General features: G+C 46.5%; 1 protein-coding gene across 3 annotated transcripts; it reads right to left on the bottom strand.

Moving 5' to 3' along the window:
* Positions 1–192: 192 nt before the first annotated feature.
* rif1 (replication timing regulatory factor 1) lies at positions 193–19,345 on the bottom strand. 3 transcript variants are annotated; one of them, XM_020637830.3, is made up of 36 exons: positions 19,163–19,345; positions 18,561–18,607; positions 17,353–17,497; positions 17,162–17,240; positions 16,953–17,049; positions 16,731–16,861; positions 15,896–15,990; positions 15,601–15,790; positions 15,029–15,121; positions 14,800–14,938; positions 14,330–14,481; positions 14,091–14,205; positions 13,806–13,985; positions 13,517–13,627; positions 13,205–13,267; positions 12,621–12,724; positions 12,202–12,288; positions 12,046–12,119; positions 10,855–11,035; positions 10,562–10,654; positions 10,295–10,444; positions 9,956–10,055; positions 9,585–9,874; positions 9,288–9,490; positions 8,654–8,747; positions 8,437–8,568; positions 8,188–8,330; positions 8,008–8,097; positions 7,859–7,913; positions 2,995–6,735; positions 2,775–2,903; positions 2,582–2,668; positions 1,760–1,875; positions 1,532–1,682; positions 1,319–1,445; positions 193–1,098 (listed from the first exon to the last, which is right to left on the bottom strand). In XM_020637830.3, exons 3-36 carry the CDS (start codon positions 17,466–17,468, stop codon positions 806–808), a joined length of 8,001 nt encoding a protein of 2,666 aa, XP_020493486.2. In that variant the 5' UTR covers positions 17,469–17,497; positions 18,561–18,607; positions 19,163–19,345; the 3' UTR covers positions 193–805. The 3 variants fall into 3 exon arrangements, with proteins under 3 accessions (XP_020493486.2, XP_020493487.2, XP_065818328.1); XM_020637831.3 differs by having other exon boundaries at positions 12,621–12,721; XM_065962256.1 differs by lacking the exons at positions 18,561–18,607; positions 19,163–19,345 and having other exon boundaries at positions 17,353–17,501.
* Positions 19,346–20,380: the final 1,035 nt, after the last annotated feature.

The following is a 20,380-nucleotide window of genomic DNA, read 5'->3' as shown; positions in this document are numbered from 1 at the left end:
CAGGACCAGAATCTAAAGTTAGAAGGAGGACATACTGGCTGCTGCATTGTTGTCAGAGAAGCCAGCACTTCAACATAGCATGTTTCCTTAATGTCTGATCATATAGTAAGCTCACTTTATCATTTCACTCACTACACATCTCACTGATTGGACATTTAAATATGAAGTACGCATTAATAATGTGGACACAAATCCTTATCAGATGTCTTTTTATTGAAATATTTTAAAACCACAAAAAGAGGCTGAAGTGCAGAGTGTTACCACGTAGACTTTGTGACATAAAAACAAGATAAGACATGAAGTAACCGAGAAGCAATCCAACAAAATATACAGGAGCAGTGATGAGGTGAGATGTAAACGTCCTTAAAAAAAAAAAAAAAAGGCAGGCACATGGAGCAAGGTAGTGCCACGACAGGAGCGTATGTACAAAGAGGGAGGAGTCAGCAGCAGGACTTCAGTCTAAGAGGACAAAAGAAAAATAAACATCCACGTCGATACTACAGCGTCTAAAAATCTTCTGACAGCCTGAAAAGTGAGGCTGTGCTTCCCTTTGAGTGTTCCTTTAAAAATGTTTAAACTACACGACAGATCGAGCTACAAACGAGGGGCGGAAATATGCCGCGAGCAATTTTTTAAAACACCTTCGACAAAGAAAAAAAAAATCAAAATCTGAAAAAAAGGCTTTCTGGGTTAAAATCGTTAAAAGTCCTCCGCTGTAAAATCGTCCGCTTCAAGATTTCTCAACACAAAGAAAGTCTGATGTTTGTGTATTTTTGCGCCTGTTCAGATGTTTAATTCAGTCCTTTCAGGGCGCCTCGTCCGTCTTGCAGAGTCGTTTCTGCAGCTCGACTACCACGTGCCTCATCATGCCTCCCAGCTGGTCGTGCACCCGAACGAGCTGCTGTGGTGAGCACTGAGCGAGTCCCTGTGGAGTCATCCTGCAGGTCAGAGCGTCCACCTCTGCCAGAAGACCCTCCGGCTGCAGAGGTCGTACAGGCGTTTCCTCTCCGGGCGCCGCGTCACGTGTCTGATACACGGAGACGCCGTTCTCTGGCTTCGTATCTGCAGGAAGGACGGGCTCGTCCAGCAGCTCTGTAGCTGCAGAGGAAGAGAGGATGATTTTTTTAACAGTGGAAGTAAGGTTAATAAAACCCGCCTCTTAGGGAGATGGTTCTGTATTTTTGAAGCATGGTTGTTTGAGGTAGTCGTTAATAGTCAGGTTATTTACCACCGGTCAGCTCGGCGCCTTTATTGACAAGTGGGTCGCGTTAGCTTGGCAACACATCGCTGCACACAGGGCCGTTTGTGTTTCACTCACCTAGCGTCTCTGCTGAGGTCTTGTCCTCTTCATCCTGATTTTGAGGGGTCCTGGTCTCCTCCAGTTCAGAGGTCATCATCTCGGTTTCATCAAAACTCTTGAGCTCATCTCCGCCTCGTCCTTTACGCTACAGGAAAACGTTTCAGACGTCAAACACAACACATTTCACCTCCACATACTGAAACACGTTCATTTGGACTCCGAGCTCTGCACCTGTTGCTCGTAGATTTTAAGTGCCTTCTTCACATTGGAGATCTTAGGGGAGCGGATCGGCAGAGTCTTGATTTCCCCAGGCGTCAAAGCGCTGAGGTCACCCACAGTTTTGATGTTTCTGGCTCGAACAAGCTGCCCGAAACCACGAGACCTACAAGGAGAAGCAAACAGCGGTTAGAAATGCACACACCTGAAGAGTCACTGTGATCCTGCCTGTGTTAAACTCACCACATGTTGGATGAGATCTGAGGGAGAACAGCTTCTACAGGTGTAGAGCAGCCAACCAGCGCAGGGTAGATGCAGTCTCTAGAGACCGGCCGCGGCTCCTGGCTCATCTCAGAAATCTGGAAGAGGATTCATTCTACTGTTAGGACTAAAGACCTCTAGAGAGCTAAAGATACACTCATGCTATACTCTTCTACCTGGAAGACTTCAGAGGAAACTTACTGTGCAGAAATAGATCTAACTTCAGTTTTAACCTTTTTAGACTTCAGGCTTTCTGAAGTTGTATTAAGCGTTAATTTGCAGCATGAGAGCTTAAAGAACTTTGGCTTTTTAATGGCACTTTCTCTTTTGTAGTTTGATTCCAGTTGTTTCTGACTGCTACAGGAAAGAATATCTAGTCTTAAAGGTCCAATCAGTGAGATGTCTAGTGAGTGAAATGATAAAGTCATCGTACTATATGATCAGACAATAAGGAAACATGCTATGCTGAAGTGCTGGCTTCTCTGACAACAATGCAGCAGCCAGTATGTCCTCCTTCTAACTTTAGATTCTGGTCCTGAATGCTCTGGATTTGTTTGGACCAGAGAAGCTAGGCGGTTTTAAGGCACCCCCACACGGCCGCAGAAAGGTTTACAGACCGATGCAGAGCTGGCTAAACACTGAAGCTTCAGTGACCATCACATGGTAACCTGTGTGAGCAACGACTCCCAGAGAGGGAGACAGCTCTCTGCAATGTTTATAATTTGGACTGCAGTACCCATTTTAAACACTAAGGGTCAGAGTTAAATATTGCTCCTTTAATGTTACTTTGAAACTTTTGCATACCAGGCATTTCTTGGAGCTCTTGAAGCCAGGACTGTGCAAACTTCTGGGACTCAGTATCAGCATCCCCTTTGTTGGAGTGGTGACAAACTGGAATAATGAGGTTGTGTTAGAACAAGTCTGACCAAGTTGATACATAAAGACTCTTGTTTATTTGGATAGGTATGTCGAAGAGTAACTCTAGCATCGTTCCTACCTTGGGCTGAGGGATGTTGCTAACTTTGGATCTTCTTGGGGAGCTGGTTCTTAACGCAGGGCTGCGTCGGTCGATGTCGTCAGCAGTTTCCTGATGTTGGATTGGATTAGCAAAGGACACACGCCTGGACTGGAAAGTTACAAACAATAGAAAGTTACTTTCATCCATCTCATGCCTGAACTTCTAAAACTTTAAAATAATTAACGCTACAGTCACTTACTTTGACCAGAGGTGAGAGCGCCTCCTCCTCTAACGGTCTCTTCTGGCCCTTTTTGAGAATACTGGTCGACGGGGAGGCTGAAGGAGACCAGGATCCTCTGGTCCTGCCACTGGGGCTTTGGCCTACGTCTTGACCCATTACAGCCTCCAGGTCCTTTTGCTTTGCCGGAGAACCCTGAAGTTTTTCGGCATTCTCCAGGCTGTTTGTCGATTCTGATGACACTGAAGTATTCAGAGCATCTTTTGAAACTGCATCCACGTTGTCAGCTAAATCGTTTATTGTGTCAGTGGTTGGTGTTTCCTTTTCTGCCTGGCAGTAAATAATCTCAGCTTCTGTATAGATCTCTTGTGAGGTGTCGTCGACAGCACAGGGCATCACCTCTAGCATTGAAAAGTGGTTGTCTTTAGATGATTCCTCGACTGGAACAACTGGAAGAATTGGTTGTTCTTGGTGATTTGAATCTGATTCCACATTGTGTTCCTCTGAAACTTCAGCCTTCTCCTCTAAAGAATCTGAGACCTGCAGCTGCTCTGGCACCTCATCAGGGGGCACCATTTTTTCCAAAGCAGCCAACACCGACTCCTGCATTGGCTCCGCACTGATTTGTAGAGATTCAGGCTCATCAACAGATTTCAAGTCCCCAGTTTTTCGGGGAGAGGTTTTATGAATTTCTGTTTCTGTGTCCGTTTGACTTTGTTGTTCTTTACAAGGTGACAATGCGAGGACTTCGTTAATCTTTGTCGTGTCTGCCTCAGAATTATCCTCTACTTCTATGGGCGACTCTTCTTTACTTTCCTCCTCAACACAACTTGTCCCCTGTGGGGGTTCAGAAACCTGTGAACCCTCTGTTGAATTCTCTAAATCTGTTGTCGTCTTAGCTTCTACGCTTTGTGAAGCCTGAGAATCATCCATGTCCGTATTTGTATCGATGGCGTCTTCTTTAGGTGGAAGCGCGAGGGGACTTTGGAGCGATGCTTTAGGTTTCCTTCCTCTCTTTTTAGGAACACAAGGACTTTCTTTGGCCTCCGATGAGTCACACTGTGAGGACTCTGCGCTGGCTACCAACGCTTGAGAGGATCTTCTTGAGTATCTGCCCCTGCCTTGAGAGGACTCCGTTGATTCTGCAGCGTCCAACACCTGAGATCCTCCTGGCGTCGAGTTAGGACTTGATTTTGATTGCTCCTCCTTTGCCATGCTCCTTCTGGTCCTTCCTCCAATTCCGGTCTCTGCCTGGTCAGGAGTTTCTAATATCTGAGAACTTGATCTACTCTGCCTTCTCAATGAATTCTTACTCTTATCTTCAGGCTCTGCTGCCTCAGACGATGCTTTGCTTCTTCTGGATTTACGTAGAGGCTGGCTATCAGAGGAAGGCGCGAGTGCTTGAGAGTCCTCATCTCCATCTTCACTTGTCTTGCTTTTGTCTTTGACTCCTGGCTCATTTACCGATTTGTTTAATGTACTTGTTCCATCTTGGAACTCATTGGCCACTTTGATCAAAGAGTCCCGTTTCTCCTTTTTGGTCTTTGCGACAATCTGGGATACTTGGGATGGGCAGTCAGTTTTAGGAGAAGATGTGACCGGTTGAGAATCAGACGATGCCATGCTTCTACTGGATTTACGTAGAGATTGGCTATCAGTGTTCTCATCTATATCGTCTCTTGTTTTGGTTTTGTCTTCAGCCTCTGGTTCGTTCACCAATTTGTTATTTATCGTACTTGCTCCATTTTGAGACTTGTTGGTCAGAAAAGAGGCTTCTATCCGAGAGTCCTGTTTCTCCTTTTCAATAACGTTGGGTTCTTGGGATTGGCTGTCATTTTTAGGAGAAGATGTGACCAGTGGAGAATCAAACAATGTCTTGCTCTTCCTGGACTTACATAGTGATTGGCTATCAGACGACGAAGGCGTGATAACTTGAGAGTCTTCTTGACTAAGGTTGCCCTCTGTATCTTCTTTTGTCGCCGACACATTCACTGACTTGTTTTTTCCATCTTGGGAGTTGTTATTTCTAAACAAAACATCTGCCTGCGAATGTTCCTCTTCCTTATTGGCCTTTTCTGTCAAGTCAGACTCTTGGGATTGGTCACCAGAATCAGATGTTCCTTTGCTTCTTCTGGATTTACCCAAAGACCGACTATCCAGGGAAGCTGGAGTGATAACTTGAGAATCCTTTTGACTACCTTCCTTCTTCGTGTCTTTGTCTTCAGACGCATTCAACAACTTGTCAGTCGTAATAGTTTTATTTTGGGATTCCTTAAGAGGAGCAGAAATGTCCATTTCAGTATGGCCATCTTTTTGGATCTGTTCCACAAGATTGAACTCTTGAGAATTGCTGAAAGTTTTAGGGGCAGAGGTGATCATTTGAGAATCTTCCTTTGGCTCGTCTTTGTCCTTTTCAGCAAGTTCCACCAGCTCGAGCTCTGGAGTCGCAGTTTGGCTGGACTCTTTATAAAGCAAAACTTTTTTGGTCATTCTATCCTTCTTGGTCTCCAACGATGGCGTGCTCTGTCGACTGAGCCCACCCTGTGATTGGCTTTCAAACTGAGATTGTGTATCAGATCGCTGGCTCGTTTGGCTAGGCTGGTCTTTGTCAGGCACTACTTTTTTCTTCACATCAGCTTCGAACTTGTTCTCCAAAGATGACCTGCGCCGCCGACCAGGTCTACCCTGCGACTGGCTGTCAGACTGTGAGTCAGTTTGGCTGGACTCGCGATCTCTGGTGCTCCTCCTTCTGGGTTCAGGTTGATCAAGGAACTCCTTTGAATTGCTGTAAAGTTTGAACTTCTTCTGTGTTCTGCCCTGAGAGTTGGTTCGGCTCGACTCCCCCTTGTCTTTTTGCGCCCTCGTTCGTAATCTGTCTCTGGAACCGTCCTCTTCAGCAGCATTCTTACTTCTTGTGTTTGGTCTGCTGGGAATTGAGTCAGACTTTGGTGAATCCCCATCAGATCGTTTCCTCTTCACCGGTGTGTATTTCTTGTCCCGTTCCTCAGGGTCCTCTCCAGGCAGCAGAGGTCTAACCCTTTGGCGCCCGGACCTTCTCACATCACCTGGAGAAGTCTCGCTCACAGAGGATTGAGAATCATCCAGAGTCTGTTGAGACTCCTCTTCTTGGCTTGAGGATTCCACTTCTGTATTCCCCTTTACCTCAGCTTCAGTCTGGGTGTCCGGGATAACATCCTCATCCTCTGTTGTATCACTGGGAAGTCTATCAGTCAGCCTCACTGGTTCACACTTTGTCCCAGATTCTTTTGGTCTTACAGGGGAATCAGGAGCAATGTTTACAGGACTCTCCGAGTCCATTTTTCCTGCTCGAGTGGACTGGGATTCCTCAGAATTAGGACCAGAGGATGTCTGGGAAGTCTGAGAGGATGGCGTCTTAGAGCTTTCTTGGCTATTTGAGGTCTTCACGAGAGGACCTGTGAACTTGGCGGCACTGCTGGGGCTGGCAGGCTTTCCTTCAGCATACTTCTCAAGCGTGATGAAGGACTGACGGCGACTGTTGGGTTTCTGGGGGGTCCCTGAGACCAAATCTGAAGAGCCAGAGATGTTAGGGCTTGTGCCTTCTTTGGTCTGCATTTCCAAGTCTTCTGCTGCAGTTACACTTTTGGAGACATCTTCCATGGAGACATCTGCTGATTCAGGGATCACCTCTCCCTGCTCCTGGTTTTCAGTCACATTGTCTAAGGCTTTTGGGCCGGCGTAGTCTTGAGGCTTGTCTTCTTTCTGTAAATCTTCTTGAGGAACCTGAAAGAAATAAAATACTATGAACTTAATTTGTCTTCAAAGATGTGTAGAAAGAGGTTAAATTCAAACACAACTGTGTTTTTCTAAGAGTGAATAGTTGTCTAATCTAATCTTTCTAAATGACAGAATTGTCTCAAATACCATCAAAATCCTCAGAGAGCGCAAGCCCTGCCCCACTAATACAGTTCTGGAGTGTGACCACAGCCATGAGCAGCTGTACTCACGGGTTCACAAGATCTCAGGAGAACAACAATACGCGGGAATAGAGAGAAAAACTCACAAACATGTTGCTTTGTCTTTCTGTATACCAGTATATAAGACTCAGTCTATTATTGGGGATTAAAGTGTCTTCCTGTGTGATGATTTTTATTGTGTTCAGCAAAGTCTACAACGTGCAGTTTGTGTCTGCAGCTGTGTCGCTCTTTCAGTACCGTCTGTTTTCTCTTTGTGGAGTTTGCTCTCCTGCTAGCTACAGTACGGGAGTTGAGCTCTCAGCCTGCAGTGAAGTTGTGAAGTGCAGACAGCCCGGTATGCTGCACGACTTCACTTTAAATGCACAAGCTAAAAAGTAGTGCAGCCAGCGTGCAATACACAATGAATGAGGATACAATTACAATTGCATCACCTTACGAGCAGTGTGTAACGTGGCGGCTGGACTGGGGGTAATGACGGCGTCTTTGTCAGCATTTAAAACTGGTACATTGGTCGCACTGGTGTTTAAAAGGCAGCCAACTTTTATGATGAAAAATAGGTATTAAACGTGCGTATTATAGACCAGATTTTGCTGTTAGAGTAACTTAATTCAGTTATAAAATCCATGTTTGGTGCATATGAAAAATAAAAAAGTGATTTTAAAAAAAACTTAGAAGTAGTCTGTTTGATTGTGCTGACGGATTAGTATCTTCTACAGCTACTGAGGGCATTATCATGCTACTGCTTTAACTAATGACTTTAATGAAGGTTGTACAGCTGCAGTTAATGTGAACATGCATGTGGGATGTGTTTGAATAAAAACATAATGCAGCACTTTATAGCAAAGTTGTTGTGGCAGAAAGAAAAACAGATCAAAATGAGCATCTTTCTCTTCCTGGCATTATTTGAAATTACGTTTGTTTCTTATTACCTCGACAGGAGCTTCTTTGGTGACATGTTCAGCTTGTTCGGTCGGCAGTTTGTCCCTGTGCAGGGGGAAAAAGGTTAATTATAAGAAGCAGTAGGTTTAAGAATAAGAAGGATTTCTCTAGATTCTTGTATAAGTGGTTAAGAACTTACAAAGAGTCGTCTTGGCTCTGTGTGTACTGGGTGAAAACCGTTGTATCCAGCGAGGCATCAAGGTTGTTGTACATGGCAGGAATGTCAACCCTGTGTCAAAGAAAACATCAGCTCTGCACCAGCTGAACACATCTACACTTTAAAATGTGTTTCATGAATGTTGCTGCTAAACAAACCCACCTTTTAGTCCTCTTCACCTCCTTCTGGTGCTCAGTCAGGACGCGCTCCTTCGTCTCAGGAGGGATGAAGACGAAGTCGATGGAGGCCTCTTCCTCCAAAACCTCTCTGCGAGGAGGTTTGGGAGAGCCAAAGTCGAGTTTAGTCTGTAGAGGACAACACAATGAAAACCAGCTGTGAAATTAAAGAAACAAGGGGAAAACCAAAGAGACATTACTTGCGCACAAAACATGCCATGTGCTCCAAACTTACAGAAACTGGTTTGGAGGTCTTCACAGAGCTCCTCTCCTTTGGCTCGGTGGTCTTTCCCAGCAGCGAGTCCCTCTTCCCCACCGATGAAACTGGCATCCCACTGAGCTTCGTCTCCAGCTGGGAGCTCTCACTCTGAAGACGTAAACTAGATCAGCCACAGGTAGATAACAGCATGAATAACGTAAACTGGAGTTGGGATGAACGCAGTGAAACTTACAGAGTATTGTCCGCTGAGCTCATCGGGAACGCTGACAACCTCGAATCCAGGAAGAATGATGGGAGTCTTCTGCTTCACTTGGCTCAATATCGGTCTGCGTAAAGGAAGGGGAAATATTGGTCAGGCTGCCAAACCAATCTAGAGAGATCGATTTCTTTCACTGTTGTCTATTACACACAAACTCTTCTTTATGTTTGCATTCTAATGCAGCAAAATATCATTAAGATTAAGAGTAGTGGGGCGCCGGTAGCCGAGTGGTTAGTGCGCGTGCCCCATGAATGGAGCCTGGAATCCTCTGAGCAGACGGCCTTGAATCGAGTCTAACCCGTCACCTCCCCCCCTACAGGACGCCCTTTGGATTTGAAGATTTCAAGCATGTCTTTTTTTGTAAGTGACTAATCTCAGCATGTAGCACTGCTCCATGGACAACCTCAGGAAGGGCAGACCTGTGCTGCATGTCCTCCATTATTGCTCTCTGTTTACTGGGTAACAGTCTTTTGCGGGCTACACCGCAGATATCGCTATCCGGCTTACAAGGGTACAGTTAGCTGTGCAAACCCAAACAAGATCAGGGTTTCACTGTTCTGAACCAAGCCGGACCGCTTGGAGGAAACGGGGCTTTAGAGTCAATTACCTGATCTCGTCGGGGTAAGTAAGGCTGACAGAGTTGGCGAAGGTGGCGTTCCAGAACTGGGTGGAGGCGGTGCGGAGCTGCTTGCTCTTGTGAGGAAACACCACGCAGAGCAGAGGAGACAGCAGAGCCAGGAGCTCATCGTTGTAGGCCAAAGTAGAGCGAGTCTGCAGGCAGCCCAGAACATCACAGAGGAGCTTCTCCAACTGCAGGAGGCGGAGGGGAAAAGTTTAGTTATTGCTCAAAAGGAGTCGACGCAAAAACACTTTAACTTTTAACTGTTAGAGGAAGAGAACCGACCTTCCCCTGCAGCTGTGAGCTGAACCTGGGCGGCTCACTGGCAGCTTGTTTGCAGAGAAGCGTGAGAGGTTGAACCAGGGAGGTCAGGGCTTCTTTGATCGTGTTGGGGAGGACGAGGTTGGAGAACAGAGCAGACATGACGGAGATCAGAGCGAGTCCTGCGGGTTCAGTGGGAGCACCAGAGTCCTCCAGGTACACATCCAAACACTGAACCAGTAGAGACTGGAAGGTGGTGAGATTCCCCAGGACCCTGCTCCTCTTCTTCGTCCAGTTGACTGGAGTGTGAGGAGCTGAATGAAACAGAGAGGGGAATGAGAACTCTGCGTTTGATAAATGTGTTATTCAAATAAGTTAACCTGAAGTTTTCTTACACTTGAGCCGTTGTTGAAACTGAGGAGTGAACGGGGAGAAGTCCACGCACTCCACCATGACTTGAAGGATACTGGAAACAGCATTTAATGTCGAAGGGACCTAAAGGATCAGACCACAGAAATGTGTCAACAATTACAATCAACCGAGATTCACATTTTCAGCACTAGCATGTTTTAGATAAAGCTCCCACATTCTGGCGTTTCTGTGCATGTATGGTTTATCATATGCATAGTCAGAAAGCTGCAGGGCTGCCAGGGGAGAGCTGCAGTGTTCTGACGCTGAAGAGAGTCTATGAGCGTTGGGATACCATTTATGATCAGATGGTCTTCTCTTCTCACCTTCAGGGCATCTCTGTCGACGGCTGACGTCATCTTCGCACAGAACTCCTCGCAGCAGACATTCTCCTCGGCTGTGACCACCAGCGCAGAGCAGCGAGCAAACACTTTGTAAAGCTTTGACCATGTGGTCAGCATCGACTTCTGGGACGCCTGAACAAAACACACGGATCGAAAAAATGAAATCAAAAGATATTTCCTTTGAGGAATTAAAAACAGGATTTTTGTTCTGCCTCATGTGAGGTAAAATGAATCTCGGTATGAACAGACCTGCTGGAGGAGGTGAGTGAGCGGGAACAACAGGGCGGCGTGCATGGCGCTGAAGTTGTGCTCCAGAGCGTCACCTTGGTTGACTTCATTAGACTGTAAATAAAGACGTGAGATTAGACGCATCAAACAGGGAAGTGATCAGGAAGTGATCCGGCACCTCCAGCTACCAGACCCAATTTCCAGATCTGGGCCGCACTGGGTCTTGAACCGGCAACCCTCTGGCTGCTGCCACCCTTACACCGCATGTGTACAGTATCACATTTACAGCCCAGTCAGGACTTTCTCCGCCTCACCTGTGTGATGGTTTCGGTGAGCGGGCTGACTATCACACTCCACATCCTCATAAGCTGCTCTTTGTTGTGGAGGTTTGCAGCGCTGTTTCTGATGGCGCCGAGCCCCGCCTCGCCAAACGCCAGAGGGGAAGTGTGACCCGAAAGACCGCAGCCCACCAGAGTCTGAAGGCAGTGAAAAAACCTGCGGGCAGAAAGACAGGAAGGAGTGACGTCATTTTAAATACACACACCGCTGCAAGGTAACAAGATAAGCTTCTCATGTTTCTGAGGATCAGACGACTTAAAAAAATGTACATAACGCGATTAAATCCGTCTTTGTTTTAGGAAATGAGGAGAAAATTATCATAGAGTCCTGTCAGCTGTCAGTACTTTCACCGTAGGCTGAGAGCTCAACTAGCGTACTTAAGCTAGTAGGAGAGCAAACTCGATTGTTTTCTCTCTGAGGCCGAGTCTATGCGTAGGCGGGGTATGTTTTTTTTTTTTTAAACAGAGGTTTTCCTCCTCAGTCCTCAAAATCATCTTCGTCTAAATGAAAACACAACGCACTGTTACTGCTGCCGTGAGCACGCCACGTCAAAAAGCAGTCCTTGACATTCTAAAATATTCTTGCCACTCCCCTGCAACGACCACTCCATTTTACAGAGTCGTCCAATCAGGCGTCTCTGCTCGTCAACAGAGTGGGAGAGTAACGGTGTATGTTTGTATGAGCATGTAAAAAGTCCAGTTAGCAACATTAGCATCAGCGCTAGTTTGGTTAAGTCTGCCATCGCACTAATCTCATGTAAACTAAAGAGACAGCGCCGCACGATGACATCACACGGAGGAGAAACCGGCGCACAGCGTGACGTCACAAGAACAACACTCTGTTTTCCCCGTCTACACAGAAACACCTTAAACTGAGTTTCTGAACATCTTCACCCTGGAAGGAGTTTTACTAAAAGAGAGTTTACAGTGACCTGAAACAAAAAAGAACACAAATAAAAAGTAGGATGGTACGGATCGGTTATTTTTTACCATTCCTAACTTTCGACTGCATAAACACCAATTAATGCGTACGGTACCGAACAGCTGATCAGGACGGCTTGGTGGAAGCGGGGCTTAAAGGTAAAATTGAATCTAACACTTTAAAGAGGTGTGAGCGCAGAGTGAACAGATTCTTTGTGTAAACGACCAAATAAGGTAAAGACGCACCTCTCGTCCTCGACGTAGGCCGGTAGCATGCTGCTGTTGTAGAGCAGCTGGATGAGGAACAGTGCGGGCGTTCCCTGAGGAACAAAGAACAGATAAATAAAGTAAATATTTTAAGAGATAATTCATGTTTAATGTGCTAAACCATCAGTTGCTCACATTCAGTACGTCCATCTTGCCCACTTGATAGGAGGCGGAGCCGAGGACTCTCTGGGGGATCCCCTTCAATGTGGCCTCCAACAGAATCTGAGGGGAGAAGATGTTTGGAGCTGAAACCTTTAACCGACAAAGTCTTTGAAAAACTGAAACAGAATTCTGATCTTAAAAGACAAAACGGGAACACAAACTCTCAAAACTTCTCAAAAAGTCTTCAAACGCCTAAAAAACGTTGTATTTCATCACAATCACGACATTTCGACCAGAGGATTCTTCAGACTCTCAAAAATTATGACGTGAGCCATCAAAGGGTCTTTTCTTACTGTGTATTTTGTAAAATAGAAAAAATATGAATACATGTATATGGTGTGTTTCTACAGTCAGAGAGAGAGAGAGAGAGAGAGTGTTGCTCTCGGGCTTACCAGGACTTTATGTGCAGGCAGAGCTTCTGAGGTGACGACGCTCTGCAGAGCCTGAAGCATCAGAGTGAGAACTTCACATCCCTGACGCTCCTTCTTACTGCCTGCTGACGACCACAGAGGAGATTCAGATTAAAACTAACCAGCAGCGTGACAAATACAAACATCCTGGAAACATTTCTGTTTAAAGGAGAAAGAAGGTCATCATCGGGGACGGACCCCTCAGCGGTTTCTCTCAGCACAGCAGTCCAGACCTCGAAGGTCCGAATGCTCAGACTTAAACTGATGACAGTGGGAGTGGGTCGGCAGCGGACAAGGACGAGGTCTCATGCGTCCTCCTCCAGAGTGACAGAGTCCAGACCCAATCAGAGTGATGTATGTGGAGCTGCAAGGTGAGGACCACGACTTTAAGGACCCACCGTGCCGAGCAGCAGCCACAATAACAGTTCAAATGTTTGTTCTTAAGTGCACTACAAAGATCCGTCAGGAACCATTTACACCGAGAGGAAATCACAAAGAAGTTATGGTTTGACTCATTAAACACAAAACGCAGAGTAAAGCGTTCAGACTTCGTCCTCAGCTCTTACCTGATTCGATGGTGAAGGTGACAAAGCGGACAAGACTTGTCCAAATGACAGCCAGCAGAGAATCTGAAGGAGGAGAGAAGAGAAGTGTAAACTGTGTTTGATTCAAGAAGCCCAATGAACTGAAAGAGTCCTAAACCCAGAGACGAGCTAACCGAGCTAAACGTGCTGATGAGTTTATGTGAAATGTATGATGGTGACGGACATCATGAATGAGGGAGTAGGCGTGTCTTATCCCCCCACAGCCCTCTCCATGTTGTTTACGGTTACAGGATAGGAAGGAGAATCAGAGGAGTGTAAAGATGTGGTTCTAACCTGGAGCCTCTTTGCCAACGTTGATGTATCCGTCTCGGATGTTGGAGACGAGAACGGCCGCATGTTTAGTGAAAGAAGAAGATCCAGAGAGGAGCGGATGGTTCAACGGCTCTGCAATAAAAACATAAAGATAAATATTATGAAGAACACGTCCTCGCAGAGTTATCCTAAAGTTAATGGTCCACATCAAGAGGAGCCAACACGAGCACCAGGACATCAGAGGTCGGTGTAAACATAATGATGTCACACCCTCGCCAGTAGGGAGGTAACTCGCAGCTCCGACTCTTACCGAGACTCAGCATTATTTTGTGTTTTGCCGCCGTGGCGGTAACTTCAGGTCCGTGGAAGTAGTGCAGCAGCATCTCCAGGCCGAGGAGCTGAATGGACGGGAAGGTGGACGGGTTCAGTACGCTGGAGTTCAGGCTCATCCGAGGCGTACTAGCTGGACTGTTGAATCCCGGAGCGCCCACTGAAACGTAAAAATCAAAACCTCACTCACTCCGATACAGAATCTGTAAACTGGTGTAAGGGGTTCACAGGCCTGAGGAGCAGGGAGCAGGATGAAGAAACGTACCATTCTTGGGCGTTCCAGGTGCAACTGAACCGTTCTGATTGACCGCTCTGGAGGGTGTTCCTGGGACAGAGGGCGAGTCCGCCCCGATGGTGGACTGGAGTAGAGGAACAGAAACCTGGAGACAGACGGAGACTGCTCACTCACAACGCTCCGTCCACATGTTGTTTTGCTTCTTCAGACTAATCAGTAAGGTGCTCAAAGTGGTTCAGGGGAGGAACAGACGAGGTCCTGTTTCTTACCAGATCGAAGTTGGGCGACAGGTTGGGTCCAAGCTGGACCACCAGGTACCACCAGACCTCCACCTTGGTAAGCATCAGGGCCTCCGTCCTGACGTGGATGGATGCGAGGGGCTGCATCAGGAGCTTCATGCGTTTGCTGCTGCACAGGATGTCTTCAGGAAAACATGGAAATCGTTAAAATTCAGCCATGACGACTGCGTAGCCAAATCGAAGAACACGATTACCCAAATGAACAAGTCAGAACAGAGCAAGGCTGAATGATATCTGGACCTTCCAATGCACTCATTTCAAATCCGCCTCCAGCAACATGCCGGGGCACAGCAGCGGCGTACTGCATGTCTACCACACATTATACTCTACAGTCAGTTCTGTGACCTCTGACAGTGATACCAGACAGACTTTCACTGGAAACAAGTTAACAAGAAAACTGGCAGCTTGTTCAGCCACAGACCTGAGAGTCGGCGGCTCACCTGGGTTGAGGGCAAAGTTATCGATGAGACTCTTCCAGGCGATGAAGGCGATCTTCTTGATGGTGGGAGAAGAGCTGCGGAAACCGAGTTCCTCCAGATGCAGCAGAGAGTTGATGAAGGGACCGCCTCTGTGAAGCATCTGTGCAGGAGAGACATTTCCATCGGTGTGATGAGAACAGCTCAACGTCTCTGTTTGAACCAAAGGAAATCTTAATAGTCTCACACTCACCTTCCCCAGCAGTTTAACAAACAGAGGCCAGAGCTTCAACACGTTGGTTTCATTCTTCGACATGAAAAGTTTCTGCAGCTCAGGGATCAGTTTCTGTGGAGAGACGGATAAAGTCAGCAGAGTTAGTGACCGTTAAACCTGATGTATAAGGCGCACTTTTAATAACGCTAGAAAGTTTGCTGCATCCTTTATACCGGACAAACTGCAGATTAAAGCAATGTGATGACTGCAGGTGATGCACCCATCACCATCATCACACACTGAACGTGACCTCGATTGAAAACTAGCCCCCATTCACCATGAGCTGTGAGTGGATACTCAGCACCACAGAGCAGGCTGGCAGCGCCACTTTTTGACAGCTTTTCTCCCTCATGAGGACAGAATCTTAAATTTAGAGCAACTGGTATATTTATCAGTACATTAAGCTCGTGAGCGGCATTTTGAGAGCGCCCAAGTGGTGGGTCTGCACTTCACAACTTTCACCGCTGAGTAAAAATCATTGGTAAATATCTGCAGCTTGCTGATGCGAAGATAAATGAACGACATCGTCACACACCAACGCAGATACTCACCGAGGACATCATGGGCTCGATGATAGCAGCCACCTCCGCCTGTTTCTCCAGAAGAAGAGGCATGCCCATCTCCATGGCTGCCGCAGCTCGTAGACGCACTTTGGACGCCGAGTGGACGACCAGCGGGATGACGAGCTTCGCCCACCGAACCGCTCCATCCCCCATCTGAGCAGGCACCTGCTCCAGCATCCTGAACAGACAGAAACTATTAGAAACGACTCCTGAAATGAAAATAAACAGACTCGACTTTTAATCGTTGCCACCTAAGCATTAACGGCGCCCGTTGTTGTGTTACCTGATGACCACGTTCAAGGCCTCGTGCTCCATCACCACCGACTGCACGTCTTCTCTGCTCCACACACTGTCCAGTGTTCCCAGTATAGACGGCACCTGAGTGAGGACAGAGACACGGATCAGTAACCACAATCCCCACTGTCCCGCTTTCAGTGACCTTAAAATCCAGAGTGTAAGACGCACTTTTAAAAACGATTGTTTCATCTAAACAGCTGGCTGCGTCCTACATACAGGTGTGATCAGTAGACCAGTATAAACTGCTGACAAGGGTGCCGTCATTACAGAGAGAGCAGCCGCCAACATCACACACTGCACGCCACCCGACGTGTGTGAAGAGTCTCCTTTATTTACTGAAGTTTGCACGCTGTACTGGGATGCATAGCGATGCTGACGAGGCTGGCAGCGCCACTTCTTTACCATCTTTTCTCCGTCATTAGCTTTAGAACGCCGGTATACTGTTCAGTAGATGAAGCTCGTGGAGTGCTGGACTGACTTAAAGACTCCACATTTAAAGTCAACGAGCGACAAGCGGAGGCGGGCAGAGAGACCCGTGAGCTGTAGGGTCATCAGAACTTTGAACTTAGGCTGAGAGCTCGAGTAGCATACTGCAGCAAACGCCACAAAGCGAAAACTTATGGTACTAAAAGAGCAAAACAGAATCTGCACGTTGTAGACTATTCTGACCACAGTGGAAATCATCACGCAGGACGACACTTCAAACCCTTTTCCCCGCTCTGGTAGACCCCAAAAGGCAGACAGCGTCTTATCTACCGATGTGACTTAGAGTCGGGATTTTACGTTGTGCATCACTGGATATAAAGGGCGCTGATTCTCACTTTTTTGGCCACCACGTCCGGAGGGAAGCTCTGTTTGGAGATTACCCATAATGCTCTGGTGCACGTGTTCTTATCTGCCGACTTCACCACCAGAGAGCAAAGTGCTGAGAGGAGATCGGCTGCGAGGGTTTCTGTTGTAAAAAAAACAAAAACAGACACTCAGGTACGGTCGCTCTCCCACCAGGTGATAACTGACTTCATGTGTCAAATATGAAAACTCACCAGGAACTGCGGAGACAACGTGAGAATGGTACAAACAAAAGCCTAATGCTTGCAGGGCAGCTTGGCTCAGCTCTGCGTTTGTGCTGCTTATGTGAGCCTGGAAGACATGATCAGAATTAGGAATCATAGAAACACAGATTTAATGTGTAACAGGGGATTCCAGTCAGCTTTCAGCTTTACATGAATTAAAGATGGATATCAAGACTCACCAGGGCGGCGTTACCCAGACGAGAAAAGTGCTTTTCAACTGCAGGGAGAAACTGGCGTCCTTCCTCTCCACTGAGCCGGCTGGAAGGACAGACAGAGTCAACGATATGAAGTTTTTTGGTTTTTTTTAAGAGACACGCTCTCTGACATTAGCGGTCTATCTTCTAACGCCACCAGGGCCGGTGGGACGTACTTTGCGATGGTGAGGTAGGCGTCCGTCTGCTCGGGCTGTCCAGCGGCGCTGTCCTCCAGAGACTCCAACAGGGGGAGGAAGCTGGAGCTGCTCGGAGGCTCCGCCGTCGCCATCATTATTCCTCCTCGCCTCACCTCCTCAAGGCCTTAAGGAGGAGGGAGACACGGAGAGCAGGAGGGAGTGAGGAAAGGGAGAACGGGAGGCATGTTGAAAACACCGAGAGAGACAGAGAAGGCTTAGGAGACGGATATCAGTAAAGTGGAGGCTCTGGTCTTGATTCAATAAGTAACCATTTACTAAATATGTACTATACCTTTATATACACAAGACCTCAGATTTCTAATTGATGTTTCTCTGTCTTTTCAGCTACATACTGAGACACTTGTAGAAAAGCTGAAGATGCAGCTGGTTTTTATTTCAGAAATAAGTCTGTTTTTTTCCTTTGCTGCTTCTTTCACGCCCCTGATCGGTTACTGTGATGTTTTATAAATGCACGCATCTTCTCAAGATAGTTTTTATCATGCTGCGTTAAGGGTCAAAACAAATCTTAAGGCCCTGTTTCATCATTGTACTCTGCGTCTTGAAACGGGGGAAAACAAGTTTCAGGTTCTCTGCTCCTGCAGGAGCATCTGTGTCTAAGGAAGCTCCTCCAGACACAGTCTGAATCCCCGCCTGACAGGAGCCTCTCTGTGTGGAGCCTGCATGCTCTCCCCGTGCATGTGTGGGTTCTCTCCGGGTACTCCGTCTTCCTCCCACAGTCTAAAGACATGCTCGTTAGGTTAACTGGTGACTCTAAATTGTCCGTAGGTGTGAATGGGAGTGTGGCTGGTTGTCTGTCTCTATACGTCAGCCCTGTGATTGGCTGGAGAACAGTCCAGGTTGTACCGTGCCTCTCGCCCCAATGACAGCTGGGATGAGCTCCAGCCACCCGTGACCCCGAACAGGAAAAGCGGCATAGATGATGGATGTATTGCTTTATAGCTTTACCTGCCCTTTAAGGCCTTTTCTTATATTATTTTGGAGACCCCTCTCTGTTTTTTTTCTGACAGTTCATGTTTGTTTCGTTATTGTCAGGACTTCCTGTTCTGTCAAAGCCCTTTGAAAACATCCGATTTGAAAACAAAAAAAAAAAAGGTGCTATATGAATACAGCTGTTAAATATATATAAAACAAAAGGCAGGAAGAGATACAGATGTGCATGTACATACCTCAGTGAGATATATGCAAATCTGTGAACACCCTCCAGTCTCCAGATCTGCAAAGACAGGATACAGGAACACAAAAAGGTTAAAGGTCAACCGGTGTTAAACATGTTAAAACCAGCTGATACTGTAAACAGTCTCTCTTTAAGTGAAACTGATCTGGTTTCAGTGTGTGCTGGATGCTACCAGAGGCCAAACAGCCTCCACAGAGCAACTTGTTTGACCCCCAAAACAACTGAGCATCCTGCTGTAAATAACTAATCCACATCAAAATCATGTTTTCAAACACACGAGGGACCAAAGCGTTACTTCATCTTATTGGGGAAACCCAACACCATGCGGGGAATCAGCTACACGAGCATGCTAACGTTAACTAGCATCGTTAGCAGGCTGCATGAACAGCCTATTAGCGAGTTAGCAAAGTTTCATGTTCACTCCAAGAGGAGTCACAGACCGCTAAAAACACGGTGACACAGCCTCACCTGCCGCATGTCACCTGTCCACTGCAAGGGCTTTTTATTAAGACCCACAGAGGAGCACATAAACGACGTTAACAAAGCGATATTTACATATTTACATCTTGGTTGTTTGACACAGGGATGGCTCACCTCGGAGTTTGCAGGAACAGGCGCGAGCAGCGGGAATTAAAAAAAAAAAAAAAAAAAAAAAAAAAAGACACACGATTAAAAACAGCGTCCACGTTCCTGTGAGGTATTAATATCTCTTTACTTCGGGTGTTTGTGTCTTTGTATTTGATCTGCCTCCTTCTCCTCTGCTGCTGTTACCCCGCGAAATCGCTGGCGCCAAACTACCACGCAGACGTACAAAATTACCTCTGACCCCGCTGACGTCACCCTCAGGCACCGCCCACTTTACCTTATAAGGAGCCTCGTTCATTTTCTCCATAGCGGATTTGATTATGAGCCATAACGTCAAAATAATCCAAGGTAGACCGACCACGATCCACCTGAGTGAGAGAAGGTGATATATATTCTCCTGTAGAAGACATACGTCTGTATGATAGCAACGTCGTTTTAAGAAAAACGTGGTTTTATTCGTGATCTCCGGGAAAAGAACCACATTACCCAGAATCCTCGGGTGTTACAGTGACGTCGCTGATTGGTGGAGCTCCGTGTTGCCATGGAAATGTTTACCGCCCCCGCGAATTTGTTGCAGTTTTAAAGGCTTTATATGCGATTTTGTGATCCAGCAGATGTCGCCCTTGAGCACCAGCATGAAACCAGCGGGACTCGGGTGTTACACTTATTGTAGACAGTCATGACTCAGTTATTTTCAGAGGATATACCTACTTGATTTCTATTACATTTAAGTGTGAAAAATCGCATATAAAGCCTTTAAGCAACTAAAACAAGAAATGCTCCAATGTTGGCTCTCTAGGACTTCTATTTTGGTTGTTGTTTTAAAATAGGTATCAATTTAGTTTGATTTTTACTAGAATCCAAGTTTTAAATCCTGGTATCGTGACAACCCTAGACCTAGGTAAATACCTTAGTGGTAGATAGTTATGGTTTCTGAAGCAGGTATTTACACCACTGGTTGCCACCTGAGCGCCAGATAGTGAATCTAAAACCTGAAACCAGGATACAGTGTTTACATGCAGAACAAATAACAAGGATACTTCAAAAACATAACCAGGTTCATTGTGTTCATGAAAACAGAGTCATGGCTTAATCTACTGCTGAGGATGCAGGAGATAAACCTGATCCTCTGTCGGACCTCACAGAGACCCACCAACTTGTCCGACCTAACATGCAGAGAAAGTCTAGTTAAGATAAGATAAGATATACTTTATTCAACCGAGCAGG

Source organism: Labrus bergylta, chromosome 13 (assembly GCF_963930695.1).
Source record: "Labrus bergylta chromosome 13, fLabBer1.1, whole genome shotgun sequence".
NCBI classification, from domain to species: domain Eukaryota; kingdom Metazoa; phylum Chordata; class Actinopteri; order Labriformes; family Labridae; genus Labrus; species Labrus bergylta.
This window is presented reverse-complemented; position numbering and strand designations above follow the sequence as displayed.

What these genes read in the sequence shown, in the direction of transcription:
- rif1 (XM_020637830.3), bottom strand. Translation starts at nt 17,468, where the DNA reads ATGATGGCGACGGCGGAGCCTCCGAGCAGCTCCAGCTTCCTCCCCCTG. An exon ending in ACTTACCCCGACGAGATCAG is followed by an intron (nt 8,748 to 9,287) that starts GTAATTGACTCT and finishes TCCTTTACGCAG; the next exon opens with ACCGATATTGAGCCAAGTGA. An exon ending in GAGGTGAAGAGGACTAAAAG is followed by an intron (nt 8,098 to 8,187) that starts GTGGGTTTGTTT and finishes TCTTTGACACAG; the next exon opens with GGTTGACATTCCTGCCATGT.